The 12466-nt window shown below is 35.2% G+C and overlaps 1 protein-coding gene across 29 annotated transcripts in view; it reads left to right on the top strand.

Moving 5' to 3' along the window:
- RIMS2 (regulating synaptic membrane exocytosis 2) overlaps positions 1–12466 on the top strand; it is a 452506-nt gene that overhangs the window by 170129 nt on the left and 269911 nt on the right. Inside the window, exon 5 of one of the 29 annotated variants that reach the window (XM_065668775.1) lies at positions 6402–6418. The exons of the other annotated variants lie outside the window; for them this stretch is intronic. Within the exon in view, the coding sequence (XP_065524847.1) occupies positions 6402–6418 (17 nt within the window). The remainder of the gene's footprint in view (positions 1–6401; positions 6419–12466) is intronic. 29 annotated transcript variants of the gene reach the window in all.

Here is a 12466-nt window from a genome sequence, read left to right on the forward strand (position 1 = left end):
GGAGAACTTTGTCAAAATAAGAAAATCTGTGAGACTGTTTAGCATGCCACATTTTCCTCATTGTGTATGGTGGGGAGTGATTATTCTGTTTTTGCAGAGCACCGTTAAAGAATGGGTAATGGTTTTAACCTGAAAGAGTGGAGATTTAGATTAGATATAAGGAAGAGCTTTACCGTGGGGGTGGTGAGGCACTGGAACATGTTGCCCCAAGAAGCTGTGGATTCCCCATTATTGGAAGTGTTCAAGGCCACGTTGGATGTGGCTTTGAGCAACCTGATCCAGTGTAAAGTATCCTTGCCCATGGCAGCAGGGTTACGCTAGGTGATCTTTAAACGTCCCTTCTGACCTAAACCATTCTATCATTCTGTGAAATACTGGTAGTAAAAAAGCAGCGTGGGCAATACCTCTTACTTAGTCGAAAACACCATGAAAAGGAGACCAAGATGTAGAGGGGTTTTATTAAAGAGATTATTTTAATATTGTTTCATTGTATTTGGGCTTTCCAATTTATGATGTTATAGAAGCAAATCAGGTGAGATTACTTGTTTTTCTGTTACTTTTTTCACAGTTTAGAGCAGGGTTTTCCTATTCCTATATTTCCTGCTTCTCTACATGATTGGTTTGCCTTTGTGGTGTTGTTTTTTTGTTTGCTTTGATAGTGCTTTTGGTATTCTTCATTTTGCATTAGTCTCATTTGGTTTTAAAAATCTACAGTGTAAAAGTCTACATCTTCGTTGTCTAGTCTTCCTTTACAGTAAGTGGAGAGAAGTAAGCAGTTCTATGGAACAATTAATCTCTTTCCATGACAAACATCTAAAATTTCTTAGACTCTACAAATGCTATTTCTTTTAAGTGACTCTAAGGGTTGACTGGTGGCTGAGGCAGTTTGCTTTAGAGTGCTTAAGCTACAGTTTTCTCAAACTGGGTGAGAACACCCAGTCTCTTGGGTCTGAGGTTTCCATTTGTTTTAAATAAAATATAAAATTTAAAATTTTTTTTTTTTTTTTTTTAAATAAGAATGTAAAAAAGGACAACTATTCTATTGTAACGTCTTTAGGCTACCTTTTCTCTGGATTTACATTTAAGTCTTAATGATGACAGTGACGATTGCTAGTTTGAACATCTTAACATGTAATGTTGAGTATCACATGTTTTTTTCACATTTCACATGATGAGATATCGTGCAACAGATTCATGAATGCTAACTTTACCTTGAGGCTCATCTCCCTTGGCTCCCTTCATAGTTGGTGAAGAGAAAGAGGTTCTCTACAGGATGATTCAGGGAACCTAAAGTTAGTTTTCTGCTCTGAATTGCCTGTTAGAGTTGTCTGCCTCTCTCCATTGACTGTAGAGGGAGCCTGGGGAGAGCAGATCCTCTGAGCAAACATAAAAGAGCTCTTGAATATCCCCATGTAAGTATATAGACAAAATCTAATGATCTGGAAGCACTCGTAAGTGTGCACCTGTTAAGGTATATGCTGAAAATTTAAGTTCTTGTCCCATATTGCACAGAGATAGTTAACTGCAATCTGTTTTCTTTGCATCCTTAAAAGCAGTATCATAATGTAACATGTCATATGGAATCAAGTGTGTTAATTCTAGAGCAAAATACGCTATATTTGATTTTTATTTTAAAGGACAGAATGATGTGGTTTCTGGTACATGTGTTTAGTTTTCTAGTTCTGATTTTTTTCTAGTTACACTGAGTTTCACATGAATTTCAAACCCATACGAGTGAATACACACATCACATTACAGATCAGATTTTATTGCTACAGAATAGAGCAAAATGTATGTAGTCATGAATTTTATCTTGATATGAACTTCATCATGATATGAATTTTATCTGTATGTAGTCTTGATAGTGTTAGGCATAGTATTTATTCACTTTTAGGTAGGTAAATGTATTTTACTAAAATACAATTATATAGATAACTCATGAATATATTAAACAAAAAATGGAATCCCTGTGTATGCATTCTTAACGTATTTTGAATTCAGGATTTAAATTTTCCGATGTCATTTCTCAGTAAAATATAAAATATAAAACAGTTAGGGATGACTGGATTAATGCAATATATGGCACAATGAGCAAAATGGTATAGAAAGTATTTCTTTGTCAGCAGGACTGAAATATAATGTCCCTTTGGCATCATCACTTTAATGGTCAAGTGTAATTTCATTGTGAATTTGAAAAGCAAAAAAGGTTTTAGTTATGACTAACTTTTTCATCACATTTATTAAACCCTTAGTTTAAAGATGTCTATGATGCTTCCTTGTAATTAATTTTAAACCAGCTTACAGAAGCAGAGTTAGTATTTTCTCTCTTTCTTCTTTATTTATTTTTTGTTTTCTTGGAAGGCATTCTGCCCAGAATAAAATACTGGGAATTGTTGGGTGCTTTGATATTTTGAGGGCAAGGGGGGTTGGTTGTTTGTTTGGTTGGTTGGGTTTTTTTTTTTAATATTTCAGTGAATTATTTTGAATGAAGATGAAGATGCTGGAACTTGAGTCCTCACTTTCAGGACTGGATTTTAGCTTTTCTTAAAAAGCTGCTCTCTGGGGGTTAATATGAACATTTATGGGTTACTATTTCTTTGTAAAGGCTTATAGATACGCTGCTCATTTTGGCAGAATTGTATGAGTAATTTTTAGATGGGCTTGGAGCATTCAGGTTCTGCATATCAGGTTACTGTTAGTGAGTCAGCAAAAATGGGTTGCTGATTACCAGTCATTTGAAAAAGAAAACGGATGTCAATGCCTGTGATTCCTTGAAGCATCCTGTGCATATGGAGGCATGGTACTTCTGTCCTCACCACTGAGGAATCTCCCATCCAGATTCTGCAGTGGCAAGGGAGCTGCAGGTCCTCACACTGCCCTTTTCATGCCTTGTAGGGAGTAGGGTGGGAGCAGTCAGGTACAGCCCCAACAAATATTGATGGCCTTAAGATTACATGTTGAGTGCCTGAGGTGTCTGTGCATCAAAACAATACATCCCAAGGAGCTTCAGTTACTGTAAGGTAAGTAATTATTCTCTCCTTTTATCTTTTTTCCCTCTCATAATTATTCCTACAAACAGGCAAACTGAGTAGGTCTCCCTATGTGAGAGAATAAAAGGCATTAAGTGCAAAAGTGATGACTTCAAAAGCTTGCTGTAAAAAAAAAAAAAAACAACTAGAATCTTTTTTGTTACCCTGTGCTCTTAAAAATAAACTACCAAAAAGTCTGTCTGCCTCTTTCTGTGGGTTTTTATGTATCTCTCTGATGTGCAGTGGCTAAACAATAAGTAGATGAATTCAATATTTCTTTATTACAGACATGGGTGGAAGAACTAAGCACATTATGAGACATCCAGAACTATTGCATAATATCTGATGGTTCATAGAAGTGTAAAGATAATAGTTTTCAAAAGATCTTGTCTCCTTTGGAGGTTTTAAAATGTGTGGTCATCCTAAATATTCTTAGAATATAATGCTCCAGTATAACTGATCCAGTACCTTAATTACTGTAGCTATTTCTTCTGTTTTGGTGTCTGCACCTGGGAAAAATAAATAAAAAGCAGACTGCTTATGTATCACTGTATATTTTCTCCTGATGATTTTAATTTCACTGGCTTGTTCTAAGTCTGCTGGAAACCTGTCTGTTTGTACAGGGCACTGAATTGTCTGAGAAATCCATCTCTGATTAGATTCTTCTGTTGTTTCTTGGCCAGATAATTACGTTTCTTAAGCACAGTCAGAGATACAGGCTGAGGCATATTGCTTTAGTGGTTTAGTCAGTAGACTGCATTGCATATTTTGAACTGGTTAGCCGTGTCCTATTATTAAAAGAGTCTGTAAAGGAGCATGTCTTTGTGATACTAAGTGTGCAGTTACATTTTGTATATTCAGTGACCCAGTATTTTGTAGCATTTCATTTGAGCCATAAGAGAAAATGAACAAAGACTATAGATGCCTGAGTCATTATTTGCTAAAAGGATCTAGTATTCACATTCTTATTGTGTCCCTCAGAGTGAACATATATGGTTTTTTCATTCTGCAGGGGTTGAAGGGTTTTTGTAGTGAATATCAGAATAAATGTGCAGTTGTCTCCTTTTGCTGTTCTTTCAACTGGAAAGTACAATGCAGCCCTAGCATGTACTCTCTAGTTCCGATAATGGCATAAAAAGTATGGAGCTTAATAGAATATCAACTAAATGCTGTGGTTATTTTTAAAAACTGTCCATTTTGCTACAAGAAACCCCCTTTAAGTTTTCAAAGAATATATGCATTAGTAGAGTATAAACCCACTTTGACATTAACCTGGCTACTATATATAATTTTTTCATTGTCTTATTTATTTTGTGGAAAGATTGGTAAAATGAATTAAATAGTCTGGAAATTTTAATAATTATAATAATTTCCTCTTTGTAAAAATAATTTTGTTTCTAAGTATTAGAAAACTATATTTGCATTTTGGTGTATTTTCTATTCTAAGCTGATAATAAAAGTTTGTGCAAACTCATTGGCTTAGAAGTAAGGAATGCTATGGATTTAAAAAACCCTGATGTGTAGAAACTTCAAATTAATGAATTCACTGAAGTATAATTTTCAAGGGAGAAAATAAAAGTACAAATCTCCAAGGCTTTATAAGCGTGAGGATCGTACTTCAGGGACATGCTGAATTTCGATAGTTGAGAAATTTCCATATAAATGTCTTTGGAAATGTGACAGATGTAGGTGCAATATTCCAAAGGAGGTAAGGAAGCATCTTTTCTTCTCTCCCTCTTGGGTTTTTGACCCAGCACTCATGTTATGCCCTGCACAATGTCCCCATTAGATCCTGAGAAGAAAAACAGTTGTACTGTTTTTAGTGCATGTTTAAGCTTACCTTTTGTTTCAGAAGTATTTTGCAAGTACTTGTAAATTGTTTTCTATTTCAAAATTAATGTAATCAGGGATTTAGGAAAATATATTTTAATTCTAAAAATATTTCTTGCTATGCTTGCTTTTACATCCATTACTGAAAACATAACAAGTGTCTATTTTATTGAATATAATGTGGCAAAATATTATTATTTTGAGTTATATAAAGGTATAGGTCTTGATCCATATAGAGTGGCTTACAGTGAAACTGTCTAGTGGCATTGTCAACACTCTCCTGGTTAAATAGTTTGAAACTTACGCCCATTGTCGCAGTCAACTTTCATCTCACTGGCAGGTCTCTGGATGTATTTTAAAAATTGGCAGTATCTTTTGGCCATGCCTGAAATTACAACTTAAGTTATTTCTGTTTGGACATCTTCATCCTAAAAATCAGGCTCCCCACCAATACTTACTTTTAGCTACATAAAATAAAGGCTGAAGTTATCCATATATAGACTTTTTTTTCTCACATACTGGTTTTCATCAGAAAATATAGCTTAGTGTGAGATTTATCAGTGAGATAACTCTTGTTTATGGCCTTTCTTTTTTTCGTTTGTTTTGGTTTGGTGTTTTTTGTTTGGGGTTTGGTTTTTTTTTTTTTTGGTTTGGGTTTTGTTTTTTTGGTTTTTTGGTTTGTTCCCCCCCCCCCGGAAGAAGGGGTCTGGGTTTCTTTAGCAGATGCCGTATTGTTTTTAATAGTGATCTTGGTAGGAGGTGGTCAAAGTTAATAAATGCCAGATTAAGCTTTGTTATAAATACATCATTTTGCATTTTCCCCAATAATTTTTTTTTGTTTTTTTATTATAGCAACAGCAAAGAATAAATGAAAAGTTTTAGTAAAGACAGTTTCAACTGAAAAAAAATCAGAAATACATGGAATAATTATTTCCTGTTGTGAGTTCTCCTTTTGGAAAAAAAAAAAAAGCAAACAACCCAGCTTTAAATCTTGTTGAAATCTTTTGAATTCTCTGGGTGTGACTGAGAATGTGGACTTAATTTCATGATTTTCATTTACAACAGGCTTTGCAACTTACTGGTCCTGATAGTTATCCTGACGGGATAACTTTTGTGTTGTTAACCACTGCTATAGAATGTCTGACAGGAATGTTCCCTTTCAAGGAATGGGTAGCAAATTCTTCAGAGATGAGGCAATACATGTTCTGTAGTCATACTACAGAAAATTTCTAATGATGCTAGACTAGTTTTTACTCTTTGTAATAAAATCTAAAAAAAAAAAAAGAAAATAAAATTAACGTTTTGTTAAAACGGTAGCTGGAATATAAGAACAATTTTTATTTCAACCCTTCACTTTTTGTTTAATTTTCTAAACTGAATATTCCAAAAGAATATTCAGACTTTTTAGTGTTTTGCCATATTATGATTTACTCTGAAAAAAATAATCATATTGCCAGGGCTTATTATATTAAGAAACATTTATATTGAACATTTTTTCACATAGATTTTTGAAGTTCAGACTGCTATTTGTCTGGGTGTTAGGGAAAAGTTATAAATAGGTTTTAAATCCCCAACAGCAGCATTTCTACTGAGATATAAGAAGGAAGAGTTTTTTCTGGCGAAGATAATCTGTCTGAAAGCAATGGTTTTGGGAAAAGACATGAAATCTGGACTCACATATTGGGCACTTTTGACAGTCTCAGGCTCTTAGCTGGAGTAAACTTGGTGGAATCACAACCACTAAATAGGTCTCCTAATGTAATGAAGGGAACCTCATTTACAGTAGATGCAAGTTGTGCTCCACATGCTCTCTTGCTTCTCTTTCCCCCCAGCCTTTTATTTCAAGTTTTGCAGATCTGTGCTTCTCTCTTTATTCTGTCTCTCCATTCCTTCTTATGCTGAAGGCATAAAGGAGTAATCTGAAGGTGGTCACATTCTGGATGTGTAGTAGCTTATCCATTGCATAACTTCTTTTCTGAAATTTGCAGGAAGTTTGATTCATATGTCCCTCTCCTTTGCATTATCCGTCTGAATTCCAAATAAATGTTTTACCTCTGCCATGGACCTATTTCTTTTTTATCCATTTGCTACTAAAGTAACAAATTCAAAAGACTTAAATGTTATTTCTAAGCAGAGTAAATGTACATTGCTGTTATATGCGTTGTGGCTTCCATACAAGAGAACATGGACAATCAGTACTGAAACTTCCTCATATGGCAACACTAGAGGCTTTGTATGCCAAGCTGCTGCTGAAGTATTCTCGTACTTGTGATTTCTCCCTGAACTTGGGTTCGAGGCTAGGTATTCTTCCACTCTGCAATAATGTGCATTCTCATGCACACAATATTGCATAAGAATGGTGAAAGTCGCATGTTAAATCATTTCACTGTAAATGTAATTATTAATAATTGCAGAGTAATTGTACCACTGCTTGTTAGTGTACTACTTACTGTGAAAAAAGTGTGTGTCACCTCAAACAAAGAATTCTGGGAGCCTTCAAATTTAAATTGCCTTTTCTAATCTTGCTGTTTGTTTTGTATCCACTTCTGATATCAGTGTGTTCCAGTTTTCTCTCTTATGCTGATACTTGATCATTACTCGAGAAAAGTCTCCCTAACTCTGGTTCATATGAAGAGATAAAGTTCAATCCAAAGTCTGTTTTTTTGTGCTTACTTTCAGAATGGGTTGTTGTAAGAAATGACCTGAAAAGATAGTACGATCTCTCAGGAAAAGGCTCTAAAGATAAATGCTTTAAAAATATATTTTATTTTAAGGCCTGATGCGAACAGATTCTCTAATGAAAGAGTGGTGTTTTTTTTAGGTGAAGAATAAATTATTGTCATAGAATCATAGAATCATAGAATTATAGAATAGTTAGGGTTGGAAAGGACCTCAAGATCATCTAGTTCCAACCCCCCTGCCATGGACAGGGACACCTCACACTAAACCATCCCACACAAGGCTTCATCCAACCTGGCCTAGTCTAAGGCATTAGATTAGGACATACGTTTCTCAGCTAAGCCTCTCCTTTGAGTTCATAGACTAGGACATATCAAATACTGAAGGCAAGAAATGCTGTCCTGTTCCAGACTGTAAGATGCTTTGTGGTGATTTCCATTCTAGAAGAAAAATCATTCCCAGTCATAGGAAGCCAGAAGACAAAGTTTCTGAATAAACTAACACTGTGATATTTGAAAGTTTTGGAGTGGAAATGATAAGAAACATCATAAGAATGGGAGTATTTCTGGACATGTGTCTAGGCAACTAAATAAACCAGAGTATCACAATTTGTTCGTGCACAGGTACCTAGCCCATACTAATATGCAGCAGGTCTCAGCTCCTAGACAGTGTACAGGAGCAACGTATAACACTCCATTCTTGTTTCCCACAAGCATTGCTGTTATGGAGAATGTAAAGTAATGCCAGAAATTCAGATTAGAAATATCCTGGGTATTTCTGTCTGTCATTCCTAGCACTGCTTTTTTATTTTTATTTTTTTAATTTTTATTTCTTCTGGCAGTTTTTATAAGGTTGTAATGCTCATTTACAGCTGTATCTTTTTGTCAACTTGTTATTAAGCAAAATTTGATTATCTTTTTGTGTACAACTTCCCTATATTTAGAATAGATCATGTTCTTCAGTCCTTCATGAGCTTCTTGCCCAACATGTCAGCTAGTGCTCAATACCAATTGCAAGACATACACGTTCCAAATAAAGTAATTAATGAAAGCATTTTAGTCCACTTCAATAATATGCATATCTTTGTGTTTGCTTGCAGCTCCCCTGTATTTTTAAGATAATAGCAGAGTAGTCCTGAACAAGTTCCTAGTCCAGCTTCTTACATTGTTTATTTATAGTATTTATAGGCTCCTGTGCTAGCTCCTCTGATTATACATAATTTGCATTAAATGCCAATCATTTCACTGTTTTTGTTACAATCTTTAATCACTTCATTATAGGTGATGAATAGATCCATTATCCCTGATAATCTGGAACTGAAATGTCAAGTCTAGGTTCCTGTGTGAGACTCTTTTTTTAAATCCAGAACTTTTGAACTAAGAAAGTAGTTTGCAGGAAGAGAGACAACATAGTCCTACCACTGTTAGGCTGACCTGATTGATAATGACTTTTGATTCAGTAAGTGTTCTTTTAAGGCAACTTGTTGAGAAAGAGAGAAGACAGAATTTCATACTAAGTTAAATCATGCTGAATTATATAATTGCCAGACTTTGCCAGCTTTGCAAAGTCCTTAAGTAAGTATTCTGCTAGACAAGTCTTTGCCGGTAAGCCTGACTCTTTGATGATTCTTAACAAAGAATGTCTGTCGTAATGTTGCATCTCTTGGCTATGAACATGCTTTCCATGTTCAGTTTGCAGAAATACATGTTATTTCTAATGACTTCAGAAATTTTACTTCTTTTCTCCTATTTTTTCCAGTAACATGAAGAATTTCCACTTAACATTCCCTCAAGCCGGTGCTTTAAGGAAGAGCTATGGCAAAAGTATGCACAGTATAGGGCAGCTACAGTCAAACCAGCATAAGTGAAACTGGGTGGGCACTTGTGTCTGTAGGCTCTGGGGATGCTGCACTTAAAGGAACTATCCTGCTGCACCTAAGTCTGGTGCAGTCTAACTTTCTTGGATGCGGTTAAACTGTGTAGTGGAACAGAGTTGTCACATGGCACAAGAGCAGTTGCAGTGCAGAATAAACAATCAGCAACATAAAGCAGTCGTAGCGCATAAAGCAATGATAAAATGCTTCTTGTTGGTTTAAATGATTGAGAAGGACAAAATAGGTCATGAAGTTCCTCTGTTTTTGAAAAGAAATCTATGCTTTAGTATTGTATTTTTGTAACATGGAATGTCCTTTTTATAACATGGATATAAAATACATCCTTTGAAGTCAAGTCTTGAGGTAAAGTTTCTACTTTCAGTTAAACTGATCTAATACCTTTTTTTTCTCATGTTTTTTTCTAAACTGCAATTTTTCTTCATATGTCCAGTATTTTGTTAATATTGAGCAAACGCCAGCTGGGAAATGCCTGTCTATCGTTAATGTCAGTTTTTAGCCTTTACTCTATTGATCAGTAACTGCACCAGAATTTTCCATTCAGAGTTAGTCTCTAATGTATTATTGAAGTATTTCTAAACTAGTCTAAGCAGGTGAAAAAGGGCCGAAGAAGAAATGTCTATAACCTTTAGCACAGTAATATATTTCCGTCCACTTTTCACAAAACTATCTATTAGAAACCCTTTTTTTTTCTGTGATATATTGATGATGGTAGTTCACTCAAGATTTTATCTGTATTGTAACTGTTTATATATGTGGCTAGAATTTTTTAACATGGTTGTAATTATCCACTTCTTTTCCCCCTGTGTTTCCCTCATCCAAATATCTATGTATTTATAAATCAAACTCATAATTCCAACTGAATATTACTGGTACTTCTCACCTTGCTAGAGGATCTACAGCTTTACGGAAATGACCAGATAGTGGAAATATAAAAGTCCTTCAGGTTATGCTATTAATAGGATATAATATCATCCATATAAAACGAATAATCTAACCCATTTCTTTGGGAAGTATCACCCTAATGATGAGGATAAATGAGCTTGGTGTCACAGTAAGGCCAAACTTAATAAATTAATTTGATTTTTTTTTTTCTTTCTCAGCAGAGTTTCAGTTATATCCAGCATTAATCTAACTTCCGGAAAAAACATCCTGTGAAGTAAACGCAACAAACTATGGGATCGTGCTTATCTTTTTATCATTATTATATATGAATCTATTAATTTTGTAACTGTTTTGTGTTAGTTCACCTGGATATGCATTCAAAATTGCTATATGCCATGAAATAATCTTTGCCAATAGGAAAGGCCAAATTTGCCCAACTATCCAATTTGATTGTTTTTCTGCTCTAAAATTATGAAAACTCGATCTTCGCTTTCTGCTCCATCAACTCAAGCATCTTGAATGCTTTTTGTAGTCTCTTGTGAAGTTAGCCTGGCTCCCCAGCCTGATATCACTTGCTGTCATGCTTGAAAAGTGCTTCAGTGAGCATACATTTAACCTTTCTCATTGATTAGCTCAACAATGAAAGTAGAGGTTAGCTTAAAAAATACTACCTATCCCAACAATCTGACAAGAACAACACCGAGAGTGATGAAGGCATCACTTATCTCTAAAAGCTTTCTTGAGTGTCTTCACAAAAAGTTTTAACTCATCATTTTCCTTAATTGCTTTCCCTCTGTTCCTTTGACTGTGTTTTCTTAATTGATTGCTCCCATTCTATTTAACACTGAATTATTGAGAGTACTCTATAATTTTTATAATAGACTTTTGTTATCAAAGATGCTGAGAACCTGTATGACTTGGAAAATTCCTTTTCAGTGTTTCTCAGCTATTTGCTAATTGAGTCTAGTTTGTCTTGATGGGCCTTGCTTTTATTGTCATACCTTTTTAGAAATGCTGTTGTTGATGGAAGAAGATGCTAGGTCCAGAATTGTCTAAAATGTAGCTCTGAACTTTAGTTAGAATATCATCATTTGTATCTTGAATTTGGAGACTCCTGTTGAAAACTAGCATTTTGGGAAGGCAACTTATATTGGTGACAGGAACTGTAAAGCCTGAGTTAGTTGGGATGTTTATATATACATGGAATTACAAAGTGAGCATTCATTTCTCCTGTGGAATATAAAATGCTGTCATCTTATTTTCTTTTTTAAGTAGACTAGAGTAATTAAGACTAGCTTCATTGCAATAGAATGCAGAATACATCTAAGACCTTGTTTACATTACAAAACTAGGTTTATTTTTGTTGCTTCATTTTAAAATTCCTTTGATTCTCCCACAGCCTTTTTTGAAGAAACGGTTAAATGTTTCAGTGAAGTTTCTCTATGGCTATTGTGTTTCTAGTAGTTCTGCAAGGACTACTCAACCCTGGTTTGCTTTCTGCTAGAAGAGGTTGGTATTTTCCTCTGAATGTTCTATAGTGTTGTCATCCTGGCTGGATTCTACTTTTCCATATAAAAGCTGCTAGGCAACCAGGGTTACCCTTTTTACTTCCAAGTGGTCACTTCCACACACTTTGTAGAGTAACTAGTCATCTTCCATAGGGATTTTTATGGAGACCTAGGAATAAATTTTCTTCTTTGGAAAGCTGTATGTTGAGCCACTTTTACAGAAGATTCAATCTATTGCAGATGATCAGAAACCGAAAGGCGGGAATATCCAGAGCTGGTCTTAGCATTGTAGAAAAGCAAAATCTCTCTGGTAGAAATACCTGATTCAGGGATGTGAACTGGGTATCTGAAGATGTCTCTGCTGTCTGCTGATACTTAAAGAAACCAGGTTGTTGTTATGCACGTGTTGTCATTACAACATGGTAGTATGATGGGAAGTTTTTCACACAGCATCTCTGAAAACCCAGCAGCACTGACATGGTGGACATCCCTACTACCTGTGTGAGCCCTGGAATCTAAACTGAAGGAGGTCTATCTAGACAGTCGCAACTGTTAGATCCTGAACATTTGGGAGCACATTTGGGCTCACATGAGGACTGTGGATTGCGAGCCCAGTACTTAAACTCTTGTGCAGCAAGTTCTTT

Source organism: Lathamus discolor, chromosome 2, assembly GCF_037157495.1.
Source record: "Lathamus discolor isolate bLatDis1 chromosome 2, bLatDis1.hap1, whole genome shotgun sequence".
Classification (NCBI taxonomy): Eukaryota; Metazoa; Chordata; class Aves; order Psittaciformes; family Psittacidae; genus Lathamus; species Lathamus discolor.